Here is a 20433-nt window from a genome sequence, read left to right on the forward strand (position 1 = left end):
CTGGTGATGATTGCAAGTAGGTCCTCTAAACCATTATACACTGTTATGTACATTTTTTGCATTAATTAGCGATAAAAAAATTGCTGGTATTTCTGGTTCACAAAGAATATTTATCTCACTTTACAGATGCACTTCATAGATGTTTTCAATGGTGCTTTGAGAAAATTAATGAAATCACAAGGCTAGAGATCTTCACACATGTTTTAGATATGGACTCAAAGGATGCACAAGACTGTTATCTCCAAGGACTGATTACTGTTGAAGGCATTGGAGGAAGGGGTTTGGAAAAAGAAGAAAATGATTCTAATAAGAAACCTAGACAGCAAAACTTCATGTATTCTGTGAATTAAAGTACTGCAAAAGTGGAAGTATGTAAGCAAGCATTCATATGCAGGTCGGGCATGATGAACATGAGACTACAAAGGATTAGCAAACTACTTGCACTCGGCAAGTTGCCTACCGATCAAAGCGGTAAAAATCGTTCAGGCAATGCAAAAAGTGGTAGAGAGATAAATGCTATTTTTGAACACATTAACTCCTACCTGCAAAAAGTAACACTACGGCTCTTGAGAGTGCCATTGTTTGCACAAACAGCTTCATGTAAAAATTATGCATGAACATTTTCAAGTGAAATATCCCAACATGACTGTAAAATATGAGTGCTATCTGAGAATATTCAGGGAGAGATTTTGACTCTGTTATGGAAGACCACAAGTTGACATGTGGTAAATGTGAAGAACTATCAACTAAAATAAAAAATACAATGCTTAATGACACAGTGAAATGGGTGGCTTCTGTAGAACTTGTCACGCACAAGAGACACGCAGATAAGTGTTCTCCTCACTTAGTGAAATTAAGGGGAAATGCATTGAGAAAGTAGGGAATTGCTTTTGACTTCACACAGAATCTATGCCTACCAACTATACCAGTTCAAGTGGTCTACTACTGTCGTCAGCTTACTGTGAATGTCTAATATACAGTACCAGAAGCTGGTGAATCAAAATCCTATGTTTACCATGAAGGGACAGCAAAGAAGACCCCCCCCCCCCCCAATTGAGATTTGTTCATTCTTATTAGATTTCATCACAAACAACATCCCAAAAGCCATTAAACATTTGCAAAAAAAAAAAAGGAATTATGATATCATAAGGTTTTTCATGCCTTTGGCTGTCTCAGAGCAATTCCTCACTATTAATCATTATTTCCCTACATGTGCACATTCATTTTTGCCCTGCAATAGGGACTTCATGGTAGTGAAAAGAAAAATCCGTTTAATGGACAGGGTGTATCACACCAAGTAATTCGTTTAACTGACTGAAAATTCAAGTTCAAAGGTTAATGAGTTCCAAGTGAAGCTTGTTTCAACAAGCAGTATTCTTGTATTTACGAACTGGAGGCCTAGTTTTTACAAAAAGAACACCCTCTCTCTGGAGAAAGCCAGTAGAAATCATTTGCAGTTTCTGAATTCTTTGAATGTGAATACAAAAGTAACACTCTTTGTACTGTTACTGGAAAGGCATATATTCAAAGTCTTGCATTGCACATTTTCCACCTTGGATTATAAAGTTCATAAAGATAAAAGTTGTTCTTGTGGTCTACAGTCCAGAGACTGGTTTGATGCAGCTCTCCATGCTACTCTATCCCGAGCAAGCTTCTTCATCTTCAAGTGACTACGGCAACCTTCATCCTTCTGAATCTGCTTAGTGTATTCATCTCTTGGCCTCTCTCTGCGATTTTTACCCTCCACCCTGACCTCAAATACTAAATTGGTGATCCCTTGATACCTCAGAACATCTCCTACCAACTGATCCCTTCTTCTAGTCAAATTGTACCACAAATTCCTCTTCTCCCCAATTCTATTCAATACCTCCTCATTAGTTAAATGATCTACCCATCTAATCTTCAGCATTCTTCTGTACCACCACATTCCGAAAGCTTCTATTCTCTTCTTGTCCAAACTATTTATCGTCAATGTTTCACTTCCATAAATGGCTACACTCCATACAGATACTTTCAGGAAAGACTTTCTGACACTTAGATCTCTACTCGATGTTAATAAATTCCTCTCCTTCAGAAACGCTTTCCTTGTCATTGCCAGACTACATTTTATATCCTCTGTACTTCGACCATCATCAGTTATTTTGCTCCACAAATAGCAAAACTCATCTACTGCATTACGTGTCTCATTTCCTAATCTAATTCCCTCAGCATACCTGATTTAATTCGACTGCATTCCATTATCCTCATTTTGCTATTGTTGATCTTCATCTTATAGCCTCCTTTCAAGACACTGTCCATTCCATTCAACTGCTCTTCCAGGTACTTTGCTGTCTCTGACAGAATTACATTGTCATTGGCAAGCATTAAAGTTTTTATTTCTTTTCCATGGATTTTAATTCCGAATCAAAATTTTTCTTTTGTTTCCCTTACTGCTTGCTCAATATACAGATTGAATAACATTGGGGTTAGGCTACAACCCTGTCTCACTCCCTTCCCAATCACTGCTTTCCTTTCAGGCCCTTCAGCTCTTATAACTGCCATCTGGTTTCTGTACAAATTGTAAATAGCCTTTCCTCCCTGTATTTGACCCCTGCCACCTTTGGAATTTGAAAGAGAGTATTCTAGTCAACATTGTCAAAAGCTTTCCTTAAGTCTACAAATGTTAGAAACATAGGTTTGCGTTTCCTTAATCCACCTTCTACAATAAGTCATAAGTACAGGACTGCCTCACATGTTCTACCATTTCTACAGAATCCAAACTGATCTCCCCCGAGGTCAGCTTCTACCAGTTTTTCCATTCGTCTGTAAAGAATTCGTGTTAGAATTTTGCAGTCATAACTTATTAAACTGATAGTTCAGTAATTTTCACACCTGTCAGCACCTGCTTTCTTTGGGATTGGAATTACTATATTCTTCTTGAAGTCTGAGGGTATTTCACCTGTCTCATACATCTAGCTCACCAGATGGTAGTCTTGTCAGGCCTGGCTTTCCCAAGGCTATCAGTAGTTCTACTGTAATGTTGTCTACTCCCAGGGCATTTTTTCGACTTAGGTCTTTCAGTGCTCTATCAAATTCTTCATGCAGTATCTCCCTTTTCATCTTCACCTATGTCCTCTTCCATTTCCAGAATATTGTGCTCATATACATTGCCCTGGTATAGATCCTCTATACACCTTTCTGCTTTCCCTTCTTTGCTTAGAGCTGTTGACATTCGTACAAGTAGTCTTTTTTCCAAAGGTCTCTTTAATTTTCCTGTAGGCAGTATCTATCTTACCCCTAGTGAGATAAGCCTCTACATCCTTACATTTGTCCTCTAGCCATCCTTGCTTAGTGATTCTGCACTTCTGTCGATCTCATTTTTGAGACGTATGTATTCCTTTTTGCCTGCTTCATTTACTGCATTTTTATATTTTCTTCTTTTGTCAATTAAATTCAATATCTCTTCTGTTACCCAAGGATTTCTACTAGCCCTTGTCTTTTTACCTACTTGATCCTCTGCTGCCTTCACTACTTCATCCCTCAAAGCTACCCATTCTTCTTGTAGTGTATTTCTTTCCCTCATTCCTGCCATTTGTTCCCTTATGCTTTCCCTGAAACTCTGTACAACCTCTGGTTCTTTCAGTTTATTCAGATCCCATCTCCTTAAATTCTTACCTTTTTGCAGTTTCTTCAGTTTTACTATTCAGTTCATAACCAATAAATTGTGTTCAGAGTCCACATCTGCCCCTGGAAATGTCTTACAATTTGAAACCTGGTTCCTAAATCTCTGTTTTCACCAACTACTTTTACTTCTCTTCCTTTTCCTACTATCAAATTCCTCCCATGATTAATAAATTTTCGTCTCCCTTCACTATCTGAATGATTTCTTTTATCTCATCATACATTTCTTCAATCTCTTCATCATCTGCAGAACAAGTTGGCATATAAACATGTACTACTGTGGTAGGCATGGGCTTTGTGTCTATCTTGGCTGCAATAATGCATTCACTACGCTGTTTGTAGTAGCTTACCAGCACTCCTATTTTTTTATTCATTATTAAACCTACTCCTGCATTACCCTTACTTGATTTTGTATTTATAACCCTGTATTCACTTGACCAGAAGTCTTGTTCCTCCTGTCACCGAATTTCACTAATTCCCACTATATCTAACTTTAACCTATCCATTTCCTTTAAAAGTTACAAATTGAAAAACCATGCAAATCACACACAATTTTCCTTCTGTTGTGTATTATTCAATAATATAAATCTCATACTACACCAATATTAAAGACACATCAATAATTTAATGATTTCTGTATTAAATAATTGCTTTGTTTTCCTTAGAAATTAGTATGTATTTTAGAAACAACAGTTGTCCTGACATTTCAACATTAAAAAAGAAATACTTCCCTTCAAGCAAGATCTCTGTAATTGCACCAAAAATTACAAAAAAAACATTGAGATTCTGCACTATGTTTTTGATGTTAAAGATCAATGGGTGAAATTAAAATGTTCTGTGCATTTTACTAAAAATCAGTCTCTGTGGACAAGTGATGTTTCTGAAATCAGTGATTCAAGTGTCCAGGCCAGAAAAAAAATAAAGATCTAACAAAGGGAGAGAAATGTAAAATGGCTAAAATGAATTATGCTGATAAACTGTAACTGGGAATGAGCGAACGGAATTTTCAGAATTTTACCTCGGTATTGAGTAGAAAGGTCTGTATGACATGACTGAATCTTATTTGTAAGAAAATGCAAATGATGTTTTGCAAGGATCTGAAAACCACTTCTTTCAGTCTTTTCTAACTTTAACCTAACTTAGTAAAGGTCACATACCAATGAACAATGCTCATTAATTAGTTCTCATTTTATTTAGTGTATGCCAGAACACATGGTATTATTGCACATAGTGTTAAAGACATAAAACAGGAAGCATTGAGTCACAGACAGGCACAACATGAAAGAGTGCTGGAAATATTTCAGTTCTAGGATAAAGCCCTTCTTCAGAAACAGAAATCACATGCAAATGCAAACAACAATGTCTAACACACATGCATCCACTGTCTCTGGGCCCTAAGGCCTAATTGCAGCAATCTAGCTGGGGTACGTATGGGGGTATGGAAGAGGTGCGAGACAAGGAGAGGAAAGGGTAACAGAGAAGAGGTGGCATAAGATGTTAGTGCAGCCTGTGAGACTTTGCAGAAACATGGCAGGGCTGCTAGGTATGGCATCAGGAGAATGTGCTTTGGACGGGCAGGGGGTGGGGGAGGGGGGGAGGGGTGGAAGTAAGAGAAGAGGAGTAGAGAAAGGGAGAAGTTCAGAAGAGGAAAAGACTGTGTAGGTGTATAGGTAGGATAGAAGGAGTATGTAGTAATGGAGTGGAAGAAGAAGGGATAGATGGGTAGAGGGAGACAGGGACTACAGAAGATTGAAGCTGGGGTGGGGGTGGGGGGGGGGGGGTTATGAGAATGAAGGATATGTTGTACAGGTAGTTGTTACATGCACTATTCAGAAAAAAATATTGTTGGTACGAAGAATTCAGACGGCAAAGGCTGTGCAGCAGTAGTTAAAGTGAAGCGTACCGCGCATTGGGCAGCATGTGCAGCTGTCTCTTGGCCTCCATATGGCAGTGGCTATTCATGAGGACAACCAACTTATTATTTGTCATTCCGATGTAGAATGCAGCACAGTAGATGCAGCTAACTTTGTATATCACTTGGATACTTTCACAGGGGGCCCTGCCTTTGATGGGGTAGAAGATGTCAGTGACAGAACTGGAGTAGATGGTAGTGAGAGGATGTATGGGATAGGTCTTGCATACGGGTCTATTACAGGGATACAAGCCTTGAGGCAAGAGACTGGGACATGGACTGGAATACGGACAGGTGAAAATATTACGTAGGTTGAGTGGATGGTGAAATACCATTGTGGGAGGGTATCCTCATTTTAGGGCAGGATAAGAGATAGCATAAGGGAGCAATTGACAGGAATGGTGGAAAGAAATACAGTAGAAGAAGAATGGGTAGCTCTGAGGGGTGAAGTAGTGAAGGCAGCAGAGGATCAAGTAGGTAAAAAGACGAGGGCTAGTAGAAATCCTTGGGTAACGGAAGAAATATTGAATTTAATTGATGAAAGGAGAAAATATAAAAATGCAGTAAATGAAGCAGGCAAAAAGAAATACAAACGTCTCAAAAATGAGATCGACAGGAAGTGCAAAATGGCTAAGCAGGGATGGGTAGAGGACAAATGTAAGGATGTAGAGACTTATCTCACTAGGGGTAAGATAGATACTGCCTACAGGAAAATCTATCCTGTGCAAGCTTCTTCATCTCCCAGTACCTACTGCAACCTACATCCTTCTGAATCTGCTTAGTGTATTCATCTCTTGGTCTCCCTCTATGATTTTTACCCTCCACACTGCCCTCCAATGCTAAATTTGTGATCCCCTGATGCCTCAGAACATGTCCTACCAACCGACCCCTTCTTCTAGTCAAGTTGAGCCACAAACTCCTCTTCTCCCCAATCCTATTCAATACCTCCTCATTAGTTATGTGATCTACCCATCTAATCTTCAGCATTCTTCTGTAGCACCACATTTCGAAACCTTCTATTCTCTTCTTGTCAAAACTATTTATCGTCCATGTTTCACTTCCATACATGGCTACACTCCATACAAATACTTTCAGAAACGACTTCCTGACACTTAAATCTATACTCGATGTTAACAAATTTCTCTTCTTCAGAAACGCTTTCCTCACCATTGCCAGTCTACATTTTATATCCTCTCTACATCGACAATCATCAGTTATTTTGCTCCTCAAATAGCAAATCTCCTTTACTATTTTAAGTGTCTCATTTCCTAATCTAATTCCCTCAGCATCACCCGACTTAATTCGACTACATTCCATTATTCTCGTTTTGCTTTTGTTGATGTTCATCTTACATCCTACTTTCAAGACACTATACATTCTCTTCAACTGCTCTTCCAAGTCCTTTGCTGTCTCTGACAGAATTACAATGTCATCGGCGAACCTTAAAGTTTTTATTTCCTCTCCATGGATTTAAATACCTACTACGAATTTTTCTTTTGTTTCCTTTACTGCTTGCTCAATATACAGATTGAATAACATTGGGGAGAGGCTACAACCCTGTCTCACTCCCTTCCCAACCATTGCTTCCCTTTCATGCCCTTCGACTCTTAAAACTGCCATCTGGTTTCTGTACAAATTGTAAATAGCCTTTTGCTCCCTGTATTTCACCCCTGCCACTACCAGAATTTGAAAGAGAGTATTCCAGTCAACATTGTCAAAAGCTTTCTCTAAGTCTACAAATGCTGGAAACATAGGTTTGCCTTTTCTTAATCTAGCTTCTAAGATAAGTCGTAGGGTCAGTACTGCCTCACGTGTTCCCATATTTCTACGGAATCCAAACTGATCTTCCCCGAGGTCGACTTCTACAAGTTTTTCCATTCGTCTGTAAAGAATTCGCGTTAGTATTTTGCAGCCGTGACTTAATAAACTGATAGGTCGGTAATTTTCACATCTGTCAACACCTGCTTTCTTTGGGATTGGAATTATTATATTCTTCTTGAAGTCTGAGGATATTCCACCTATCTCATACATTTTGCTCACCAGATGGTAGAGTTTTGTCAGGACTGGCTCTCCCAAGGCTGTCAGTAGTTCTAATGGAATGTTGTCTAATCCCGGGGCCTTGTTTCGACTTGGGTCTTTCAGTGCTCTGTCAAATTCATCACGCAGAATCATATCTCCCATTTCATCTTAATCTACATCCTCCTCCATTTCCATTATATTGTCCTCAAGTACGTCACCCTTGTATAGACCCTCTATATACACCTTCCACCTTTCCGCTTTCCCTTCTTTGCTTACAACTGGGTTTCCATCTGAGCTCTTGATATTCATACAAGTGGTTCTCTTTTCTCCAAAGGTCTCTTTAATTTTCCTGTAGGCAGTATCTATCTTACCCCTAGTGAGATAAGTCTCTACATCCTTACATTTGTCCTCTAGCCATGCCTGCTTAGCCATTTTGCACTTCCTTTCGATCTCATTTTTGAGACGTTTGTATTCCTTTTTGCCTGATTCATTTATATTTTCTCCTTTCATCAATTAAATTCAATATCTCTCCTGTTACCCAAGGATTTCTATTAGCCTTCATCTTTTTACCTACTTGATCCTCTGCTACCTTCACTATTTCATCTCTCAAAGCTACCCATTCTTCTTCTACTGTATTTATTTCCCCCATTCCTGTCAATCAATCCCCAATGTTCTCCCTGAAGTTCTCTACAACCTCTGGTTCTGTCAGTTTATCCAGATCCCATCTCCTTAAATTCCCACCTTTTTGCAGTTTCTTCAGTTTTAATCTACAGTTCATAACCAATAGATTGTGGTCAGAGATCACATCTGCCCCTGGAAATGTTTTACGATTTAAAACCTGGTTCCTAAATCTCTGTCTTACCGTTATATAATCTATCTGAAACCTGTCAGTATCTCCAGGCTTCTTCCATGTATACAACCTTCTTTTATGACTCCTGAACCAAGTGTTAGCTATGATTAAGTTATGCTCTGTGCACAATTCTACCAAGCGACTTCCTCTTTCATTTTTTACCCTCAATCCATATTCACCTACTACTTTTCCGTCTCTTCCTTTTCCTACTGTTGAATTCCAGTCACCCATGACTATTATATTTTCGTCTCCCTTCACTATTTGAATAATTTCTTTTATCTCATCATACATTTCTTCATCATCTGCAGAGCTAGTTGACATATAAACTTGTACTATTGCCGCAGGCATGGGCTTCATGTCTATCTTGGCCACAATAATGCATTCACTATGTTGTTTGTAGCAGCTTACCCGAACTCCTATTTTTTTTATCCATTATTAAACCTACTCCTGCATTACCCCTATTTGATTTTGTAGTAGCACGTTGTATTTTGTAATTGGTAGAGTAGATTTTGGTCAGTATTTTCTTCCACTGTCTTGTTTCCTTATCTGGTTTGCCACTACAAGAGTTGTGGGTTTTTCTTGTTGTTCTTGTGTTTAAAACTTAGTGTAAGTCAAGAAGATGTTTTTCTTTAATTATAATAAAGTGTGGTCAAATTGACTGTTAGTTCTTTCCTGCTGGCCACAGGACACTACAGTTTCTCTGCCTCATCTTAGGTTGTGTTCCCAAAGCCCACTGGTACAGGTCAGAACCAGTGCTGAATCTGTTGATCAATATACCCACTGCTGGGGAATACTGTTTTCAAGTGTACAGGGAGAGCATTACACCCTCTTTGCTTTAGCTCATCAAGTACTTGATTATGAAAACTTCGGAGTCAAAGCACTGTACATGCCTGTCACAAAAATTTGGTTATTTGCCCAAAAACCTTTTTCTCATAATACAAGCTGGGGACATCCAAAGAGTTACATTATTATTATTATTATTTGAAACAATGGAAAATCCAGGATAGAATGTAACAATGTTATGAAAAGGAAAGTTGCTACTCACCATACAGCGGAGATGCTGAGTCACAGACAGGTACAACAAAAAGACTGTCACAAGTACCGTATTTACTCGAATCTAAGCTGCACTTTTTTTCGGGTTTTTGTAATCCAAAAAACCGCCTGCGGCTTAGAATCGAGTGCAAAGTAAGCGGAAGTTCTGAAAAATGTTGGTAGGTGCCGCCACAACTAACTTCTGCCATCGAATATATGTAGCGCTACACAGGCATGCTTTGAAGGCAGAAAGATAAATACTAGAGCCAAAACCTCTGCGTCAGTAAATAAATTTTTTAAAAAAGGTGGAAGACGATCTTTTTTCTCCGCCCCGAGTTTCGACCATTGCATTTTCATACATTATCCAACGAAGTAAATACAAATGCCGTATTGTTCATCTTCGAATGTGGCAGCATTTCAATGTACTACGAAAATCCGACTGGCAAGACTATTTGGGATGTTTGTCAATATGGCCAACTCTAGGATCTGAATTTTTTTCCTACATGTGAAAAGAGATGGTTGCAAATAGGAACTTTTATGAATTGTGAATCACATGCAGTATTCTCTTCACCATAAGAATAATACGAATATAAACATTTTGCCACGTATTCTTTCGTGTCTGCTGCTATCTCATTTAAATCCTGTCTGCCTAATAAACTATGAAACTAGAGTGAGACAACAGCAAACATGGAAGAATATACATATCATGTCATGTTTATATTCATATTATTCTTATGCCTAATAGTGATACAGTCAGAAATGAAGCACGGCAATTGACTAGATTTTTAAATCTAAGACGACTCTAATTTCTGTGCAGAATGTAATGTACAAAAGAGGCGTCTGCAAAGATTTTCAAACGGAGAAAAATTTTCGCTAAACTCTCGTTCAGAACATCTTCTATCATATGCAGTCTATTATTTGGTTCTTGCTGATCATTATCAAAGAAAGCAGCAAAGAAAACAAATAGCAGTCTCTTGCCATTTTTTCGCTGACGAGACGATTCCCAAAAAAGAAAAAAAAAAAGAAAAAAAAAAAAGAAAAAAGAAAAAAAAAGGAAAAAAAAAAAACGGCGGTAGCGTGCACAAAAGCAAGCCATGCCGCGAGCGGCGGCAGGTCATAAACACTCATTATTAGAATGCGACAAACAATGCATGACACAGTAAAATAATGCATTTCCAGCTTAGAGTGACGTAAACACCTATAACAAAGAGAACAGCACTTATCAGATCAAAGAAAAATAAGCAATCAATTCAAACAAGGCGAAGCACGTGAAAAAGGAAGGGTACCCGTATAAATACAGACGGAGCGCCTGACGCATAGCAATGGCTACCTGGTAAAGCTTAACTGCTAAGCTTACGACTCGAACCAAACTACTGTAGCTGTATCATCATTCATTCAACCTAAATTGTGTCTCATATTACTATGGACCAACTTTGTTTCGATTTGGAGGTGCGGCCTAAAACTTTTCTCTCCCCTTGAATTTAGAGTCTCAAATTTTAGGTGCGGCTTAGATTCGGGAACATTTTTTTTTCCTTGATTTCGAGTCTCATTTTTCAGGTGCGGCTTAGATTCAAGTGCGGTTTAGATTCGAGTAAATACGGTAAGCTTTCGGTCAGCAAGGCCTTCAATAATAGATGACACACCCACACCCACCCACACACACACACACCCACCCACCCACGCACCCACCCACCCACCCACACACACACACACACACACACACACACACACACACACACACACACACACACACAACTCGCACATACATGACACTGTGTGAGAGTGTGTGTGGTGTGTGTGTGTGTGTGTGTGTGTGTGGAGGGGGGGGGGGGGGTTAGTTGAGAGAGAGAGAGAGAGAGAGAGAGAGAGAGAGAGAGAGAGAGTGGGGGGGGGGGGTTTATGATGAGTATTATTATGATTATTATTATTATTATTATTATTATTATCATCTGACAGAAACAGGATCATTCAAAGTGTGCTCCTGCATAAAGTGACTGCAGCCATTACTTAAACGGCAAGAATAGGAATTAAATAACAATCTATTTCACTACAATAATCATTTGCATTTTATTTTTTCAAAATATCTCTTTAAAAAATTGAAAGCTACTTACTGCAACTCTTCAATAAAATTTTGCATGGAAAAATGTGGTATCCTGTTTGCCAAATAGTTCTCAATATGATTTTCAATCAAGTCTCCCTGTTCAAACAACAAAAATATATTTTACATTGAGAACACGAGTAACACTTCTGAACATAATTTGTACTGCCACAAATAATAATGATATGGCATTATCAACTAAATACATTATACACAACACCAATAAATTTTCCCCGGGTTATACTGCTCATTCCATAATCAGATTTGCTTCACATTTGTACAAGGAGGAGGAGGGTCGCGCGCAGTGTGGTGGTCAGGGTGGGGGAGGGGGAGAGCAGTAAATACCAGAACTGCAGGGAAGGGATCATTTGGCCACTAAAGAGATTTGACTTAAAAATCCACCTGGTTAAAACAGGACCTATATTTTTTCCATTCATTTATATGGCATATACACATTTGGATCAATGCCTTACGTCAGAATTCTAATACTATTAGTAGATTAATGCTTTTGATAGACAAATATTGCTTGTCTATCCTGGAATGTGACCTACTTCCAAAGTTTCTAATATTTATCCATTTATTTCACTTATTTGTTTTTAAACATCGAAAGCAAACTTAAAGCATATTATTGACACTTTTTATGAACATTTTTCATTACAGTCTTTTTGCATTTCTCAGAAATGGTGATAGTTTTGTTACCTTTGCTCATTCAAATCTGACAATGTTTTCTGCTTTTCTTAATTATCTGGTGCTACAGCCACTTCTTTCAAATGGCTTCTTCACTATTTGTCCTGCTGTTTGTTGTTTCCTGTTTGTGTGTGTATTTACTTTCCTCTTCAGGTTGCTTTTATTTTATTACAACCTGATGCACACACTTTTAGCACTTACTGCAGGCGTTATTTCATAGCTGACATCATCATCAGAGCACTGCCCAATGTTCTTGTTATGACACCTCTGCAGCAACTCGACACATGGAATGTCAATTCAGTATTGTGTCAATGTCATAATATGGAATGCACGGTGCAAAATTTCTGCTGGAGTATTCTATTGTGTTTTATTAGGTTTTATTAATATGTGCAGGAGAATTGTAATTATTGATCACATGAGTGCATCACATGCAACGATGGAAGAACATCTGTAAAATGACACTGGAGAATCTGCAACTCAACTTTTCTCAGACCTGTAATTACAACCTTCCCAAAGACATTGAAAATTTATTTGAATTCAACATCTGACCAACAATCACTGCCATAAGAGGTATGCTCACAAATCCTCACTGTTAATTTGGTACAAAGGCACTACAATTTTCCACTTTCTCTTAAAAGAAAACATGTAGCAGTTTCTAAATTCACAAACAATATTTCCATGTATCGCTCTCTCCCTTTAGACATTCAAAAGAGGTCACCACAATTAATTAAAGAAGAAGAAAGAAATATTTGTGATGGCTGCTTATTGAAACAGAAGCATGAAAGAACATATTATCTGGAACAATTGGAAAATCAAATAAGGAAATTAAGTATTCTTCACGTGAACACTGAAGCAAAGCATGTTTAATCACACCACTGAACATGTTGCTGCTAACTTTGTCACGATGGTCTCCTCTGCTGTGGGTGACCCCTTCAGCTGTTGGGAGCTACAGTCAGACCCCCACTCCTGCACAGTTGCAGCCAACACCTTCGCCACTGCTGCCTCCATCGCCAGCCGGTGCTACCTGTTCCACTGCCTTTGCTGCAGCCTCCTTTCCTGTGGTTGGACTCAGACACGGAAGTGCATCTACACTAGCGTTGCCTGTCTTACCATATGGTCTCTCACCTCTCACAAAGGGAGGGGAGGGGCAGCAGGTGCCGCACCTGTTCACAATCACGCCACTTCTGACCTTACACACTGGTGGCAGCATGTTGCATGACTCAACAACTTGCATAGACCACAGAAGAAATGGACATAAGCACAGTGCTCACTTCTTCGCAGAGGAAGAGGAGGGCATTGTTTCATTGTTTATGCATGAAGTTTGTGCTTGGGACTAATGAACATATAGGGCAAAGCACAAGGCACCATCGGCTGCTTGTGTACTGATAATTATATTGTACCTTGTCTTCAAATTGTGTGAATTGTTCGAGCAATAGATTACAGTGTTCTTGGGTTAGAATATGTATACGCAATAATATCAAGAGGATGGATAAGAAAAGAAATGACTATGTGAAATTTAAAACTTTCCCAGTGTACAAATGGCTCTATAGAATTTCAGCATAACTGCTGGATGTCTGTAGCTTCCTGGTATGATCTTTCACCACAGAGCCTGTTGCCATCTTCAGGTGAATAGTGACGAGCCATACACTGAGCTCTCCTATTTAAGGTCCCACCGGCACATGCGTGATGTCCTACTTGGCACTGTGTGCATGCATTGCTTGAGCCCATGTGCTTCTGCTGTAAGTCTGTGCACTGCTATGCGTGCCCTCCATGGTGACAGCTCGAATCTTCAATATCAAAATGATTGTCTTCACTCGGTTAGACAGAGCAGGAAGTTTTTCTATAATCGGGTCCCATGCAGAATTTAAATGGAAACCACTGTCTCAATTCATAAGGGATTCAGACAGTCATATTTCCCCTGATTCATTGATGACTGAGCTCCAAAAGATTGACATATGGGCCACAATTTTTTTATCATTATATTTCATCAAATGACCAGTGGAAATACAGTTTCAGGGATAGTGGTCTTATCTGCTTGGTGAAGGTGAGTATGCCACTGATGTTTTATTGTACGATCCTTCAGAGTATGCATTGTTTGCTGTGTATAAGATTTGCTGCATTCATACGGACTTCTGTAAACGCCCGCTTTGCGCAGCTCTAAGTCGTCTTTAACAGAACGCTGAATTTCCACTGATCATTCAGTGAAATACAATGAATCAAAAATTGTGGCACATACCTCAAACTTCTGGAGCTAAATCATCAGTTAATCAGTGAAAGCATGACTGACTGAATTCATTGCGAGTAGAGATGGCAGTTTCCAGTTACATTTTTCATGGGACATGACTACAGAAAAAATTCGTGTAATCAAAGTTGTCTCGCGTTCTTACCATGTGACAGCAACTGTTTTGATATTCCAGAAGTGAGCTTTCACCACGAGAGGCACGTAGGGCAGTGCACAGATTTACAGCAGAAGCACGTGTGCTCAAGCAACACACGCACAATACCAACTAGAACACCATGCATGTACCAGCAGGATCTTAAATAGGGGAGCACAGTGTACTGCTCATCAGTATTCACCTGAAGATGGCCAGAAGACTCTGCACCAAAATATCGCACCAGCAAGTTACAGACATCTGGCAGTTCTCCCGAAATTTTATAGAACAATCTGTACACCAGGAAAGTTTTAGATTTCACATAAAGCGGCTCTACAGGGAGGAACTGATGCAATGTATCTGTATACTCGATAAGTTATGTGAAAGAAGAATGAGGTTACTGAGTTCACTGTTATTTTCATTAGTTCATTAAGCTGTAGAGACGAGGGCATTATACCGAAGTTTGCTAAAATTGTGTATTTTATTAATACCACCACTGCACATAACATTAAACGCAAAGTGAGCATGGCACTGGTAAGAGAAAGGATTCATTTTAGTCATCATTAATTGGATTCTGCGCCCAAGGAAATGTATTATCTGCAGTTAGAAATGGCAACAAGACTGCCATCATTGTCGTGGGACTGGATGATGGTGTGATTTGGGCCAAAGCGAACTGGTTCCACAAAAAGGCTATGATGAGGCAGACTGCAAATTTTTACTGAATTTTGACAAGGGTACCACAACAAGTGCCTACTTGACAGTCCAAAATCAACTTGAAGGGGAAACCTATACATGAGTCCGCGTTGGTAAGAGGTCTCAATTTTGCTCCTACACCAGATTCACCACCACTAGTGAATTTTGTCAATTCCATTCAAGAGGCTGTGCAATGTCTTACAATAGATGCAGTAGAAGAAATTTGTCAGGAGTCTTGTGTGTGCTAATCAGAACCACACTATTGAGGAGCAACATCTCACATTTGTAGAGGGCAGCCCTCCATAACTTAGGAGCAGACATGGATGTGGTAGCACTTATGTTGGATAAAGGTAATGCTACTGTCCTCCTGCCACAAGAGGACTACAGTAAAAGAAAAAAATGTGGCCTGTACATCAAAATTTTGGCACACAATCATCAATGAATCAGTGGAAATATAACTGTCTGAATCAAGATGAAAGTTTCCAGTTAAAATCTGTACGGGACCCAATTGTAGAAAAACTTTATGCTCTGCATAATGGGCATCATCCTGAGATCATACTGTGCAAAGACAATCATTTTCTTATCAAAGAGGCAAGCTTTGAGAGCAGAGCAATGCAGTGCAGAGCAGTGCACAGACTTACAGCAGAAGCACATGAACTCAAGCAAAGCATGTGCAATTTGAACCGAGACACCATGCATATGCCACAAGGATCTTAAATAGGGGATCTCAGTGTACTGCTTGTCATATTCACCTGAAGATGACCGGAAGACTTTGCATCGAAATATTGTACCAGCAAGTTACAGACATCTGGCAGTTTTCCCGAAATTTTACAGAACAAAAACTGACTAGTTTTGTTACTTGCTTTGGAAGCAGTCATGTTTTAAACATGTCATAGAATGTATTTGTTAATACATGAATGATCAGACAGAAGTACTGGTGTCAGCTGCTTATTTAAAGAGAAGTACGCAAGAGCATATGTGTAATAAATATATTATACGTTGGTCGGTGTTACTGTTTTATTCTAGGAACCCTCTGAAGATCAGAGAAGACATTCGAGTATTTGTCGTGGGCAGTTGTTGGAACAAGTAAGTTCAAACGGTCTAATGCTAAAGAAGACTCTCAGTCACATTCACACTTGACCAAGCATCACTACACCATCTCTGACAGAATTAAAGTGTCACTGGCAAACTTTAAAGTTTTTATTTCTTCTCTTTGAACTTTAATTCACTTTCCGAATTTATCCTTTATTTCCTTCACAGATTGCTCAATGTACAGACTGAGTAAAACTGAGGATGGGCTACAACCCTGTCAATTTCACTTCTCAACTACTGCTTCCCTTTCATATCCTTTGCAATCTGGTTTCTGTACAAGTTGTAAATAAACATTTCCTCCCTGTATCATCTTTGCTACCTTCAGGACTTCAAAGAGTTTATTCCAGTCAACACTGTCACACACTTTTTCTAAATCTACAAATGCTATAAAGGAGGTTTACCTTGCTTCATCTTATTTTCTGAGTCATAACTTACTATTCCCTTGCATGTTCTCACATTTTTTTGGAAATGAAACTAAACTGTCATGAGGTCAGTTCCTACCTACTTTTGCCATTGTTCTGCTCTGTTACACCGATAGGTCAATTATATTCACACCTGCCAGAACCAGCCTTCCTTGTAACTGGAATCATCACATTCTTGCTGAAGACTGAGGATATTTCATACGTTTTGTGTATCTTGCATATAAGACCTAGTTTTGATTTAAGTCTTTCAGTACTCTATCAAACTGTTCTCGCAGTATCATATATTTCATCTCATCTTCATCTACTCCCTCATCCCTTTCTGCTAATAATGTCTTCCAGTTTATTTCCTTTGTACAGCCTTTCTATACATTCCTTCCACTTTACAGCTGCCACTTCCTTGCTTGCTAGTGGTTTGCCATTTAAGTTTTTAATGTTTTCTCCAAAGGTCTCTCTAATTTTCCTATAGATTGCATCCATCTATTCCATAGTTATTCATGTTTATACAGCTTTGGGTTTCTCCTTTAGCTATTCCTGCTTTGCCATTTTGCACTTTTTGTTGCTGTAATTTTTCAGACTTATGTAATCCCGTTTTCCATGTTTCACTGTTATATTTTCCCTTGTCATCAATTAAATTTAATATGTTAAAGTGTTATCCAACATTTTCTACTAGGCTCTGTCTTCCTCCCTATTTGATCCTCTACTGCCTTCACTATTTCAGTGCTACCTATTCATCTTCTATTGTAATCCTTTCCCCAGTTTCAATTAATCATTACTTAATGCTCCTTTTTGCAATTTACTTAGTTTTAATCTGCAGTTCATACCCAAAAAATTATGTCCAGGGACCACTTTTATCCCTGGAAGTTCTTGCAATTTAAATGTGGTTTATAAATCTATGTCTTGCAATTATACAATCTATGCATAACTTCAGGTGTCTCCAGGTCTCTTTGACATATACACCCTTCTTTCAACATTCTTAAACCAGGTATTTCCAATGATTAAAGTGAACTCAGTGCACAATTCTACGAGGTGGTTTCCCCTTGGCCCTATTTCCTACTGCTTTCCCTTTCTCAACTATTGAGTAACAGTCTCACATAACAATTAAATGTTCATACAGTCTTTCAATTTCTCCATCATGATTGGAGATAGTAGGCATATAAACTTGCACTATAGTGATGGGTACTGATTTTGATACTATCTTGGCTACAATGATATTTGTACTATGCAATTCATAATAGCACATCTACACTCTTTTTTTATTTATTGTCAGACCTACTCTGACATTACCCCAATTTGATTTTGTGTCGGTAATCCTGTGCTCACTTGTCCATAAATCATGTTCTTTCTGTAACCACATTTCACTAATTACAACTGTTTTAACTTAAGCCTATCAATTTTTCTTTTTAATGTTGTTCTACCCACTTACCCACTCAATTATAGTCTCCAACATCCTGTGCTCCAACTTGAAGAACACCAGGTTCATCTTTCCTCATGATGACCTCCTCCTGCACAGTCACCTCTTAGAGATCTGACTGGGGAAATATTTTACCTTCACAATATTTTACCCACGTGGATGCCACCATAATTAAGTCCTACAGTAGACTTGCATGTCCTCGGGAAATATAATGGCTGTATTTTCTACTTGTTTTCAATACCAATATAGCAAAGTAATGTTGGCTACTGTTACAATGCCAGATCACTTAATTATCCAGGCTCTTGCCCTTGCAACTACTGAAAAAGTTGCTGCTGCTCTTCAGGAACAACATGTTAACCACCAAACTAGTAATCTCTCTGGTTTCCTTATAGAAAAAAATAACAGGACAATTTAATTTGTTTCAAAGTCGTGCCAACTCAATAAACTTCAGTCTTCCTTTTAAAGTTATTACCATAGATTTCATTATAAAATGTGTCTTCTCAGAGGTTCATTGGACAAATGAGATGAATTGCTATTGAAATGTTTCCTAACGCATTCTCTTTTCAGAAAATAAACTCACCACAGGCTGTTTCTACCATTTTCTTTTCAAAATTGGATGACGGGCATGAAAATTAAATAAATGTGTTACATTTCTTTCTGTCACTGTGCACAGGTACAACAAGAATGGCACAGTAACGACTATCATATGAACTGCCATTTTCCCAGCATGAAAATTGTGTGTCAAAGAACATCAAACTGCATTAAAAATAAACAACACAAATGTACACAAACTAATTCACTTTAATAACACAAGAAAAACTCCCATACAATATCTTCTGCTTATTGTGATATTCTTTCTATTGAGATGCATTCATTCACCAACAAACATTCCAGAAATGACTTTAGACTTAGAAAATATTTTACTTACATATTCTTTAAAAATATCCATGTAACATAATTTGTTTTCCTCTCCCTCATGAAATTCCTGCCAATATTTCTCCATGAATGATTTCTGCATGTCTTGAAATTCTTGGTCTGAAATGTTAAAAACAAATTATAGTCAAAACACTAGTGACATACATATTCATAATGCCTGCTATCTAAAATACAAGCCATGAAAATTAATTAAAACAATTGTAAGCCAAGAGAATACTATCAGAAAATTCATTACCCACTAACACATCTTCAATATGCCCAATCACATCATCAAAAAATGTGTCCTCAGGCTTCATATTGTCATCGTTACAACCAAATTCAAGAGTGTCACAATCATCTGGAACACCTGAATGAAGGTGCATAGTGTTAGCAACCAATCCAAAGCATTACATATGTTGAATTAAACTACATCATGTTCACACTTAAATATATGTACCTAGAGAGGTCTAACATCAGTCAATAATTACCACAATCAATAGCTTTTACTAAACTATGTAGCACTGACAGTTAATGCAGATTTCCAATTTGAAATCGTTCATACTGCCTTGTCCTTATAGAATTTTTGCTGTAATCATATCCACACCACTGCAGCATGTTTTACACTCTTAAATTTATTATTACATTATTCATGTGTGATTTAAGTACAGTACAATGTAGCTATAGTAGTGTGTGTGTGTGTGTGTGTGTGTGTGTGTGTGTGTGTGTGTGTGAGCAGATGCACAGGGGAGTGCACATTCTTTATTCAGTGAGTTGTTATCTTTACCCCTTAAGTTGTTTATAGTACATCCAGAAGAATTCCACCTGGGGTCAGTTACCTCAGCACAGCCATTGCACTTTCCAAGCTGGATTAAGGTGAGCTAACAACCTAATCCCATAAAAAAAGTCTATTTTAGGAAACACAAACTTGCCTCGGCCATGGAAAGATACAATGGAAGATGAAATGTGCGCAGGAAAAACAGCCTATAATTTGTAAATGTAAATTATGGGTTATGGAATGTTCAAAGCCTACATAGACCAGGAACCATCCAGACTATGGTCTCAAAAATTTAATGATAGAAACTGGACTTGGTTGCTGTTGTAACTAGGTATAAGTACAACACAACCAGTAGACAGAACACAACTTTATTCCACAGAAGCAGTAATAACTTGAACAGAGTATTTACGTATGATTCAACAGGAACAAATTATGTACACAAAAAGCTGTAGCGATACACATAGAGAACAGAGGCTGAGCGTAGCTTGGCTGGCC

At 38.4% G+C, this 20433-nt stretch overlaps 1 protein-coding gene across 10 annotated transcripts in view; it reads right to left on the minus strand.

The window, feature by feature from the left end:
• LOC126161794 (ADP-ribosylation factor-like protein 2-binding protein) overlaps positions 1-20433 on the minus strand; it is a 114447-nt gene that overhangs the window by 16005 nt on the left and 78009 nt on the right. For all 10 annotated transcript variants that reach the window (XM_049917882.1, XM_049917880.1, XM_049917885.1 and 7 more), the window contains 3 exons: positions 19420-19530; positions 19177-19283; positions 11585-11670 (listed from right to left, as the gene is read on the minus strand). In XM_049917882.1, coding sequence (XP_049773839.1) covers positions 11585-11670; positions 19177-19283; positions 19420-19530 — 304 coding nt within the window. The remainder of the gene's footprint in view (positions 1-11584; positions 11671-19176; positions 19284-19419; positions 19531-20433) is intronic.

Source organism: Schistocerca cancellata, chromosome 2 (genome assembly GCF_023864275.1).
Source record: "Schistocerca cancellata isolate TAMUIC-IGC-003103 chromosome 2, iqSchCanc2.1, whole genome shotgun sequence".
NCBI lineage: Eukaryota > Metazoa > Arthropoda > Insecta > Orthoptera > Acrididae > Schistocerca > Schistocerca cancellata.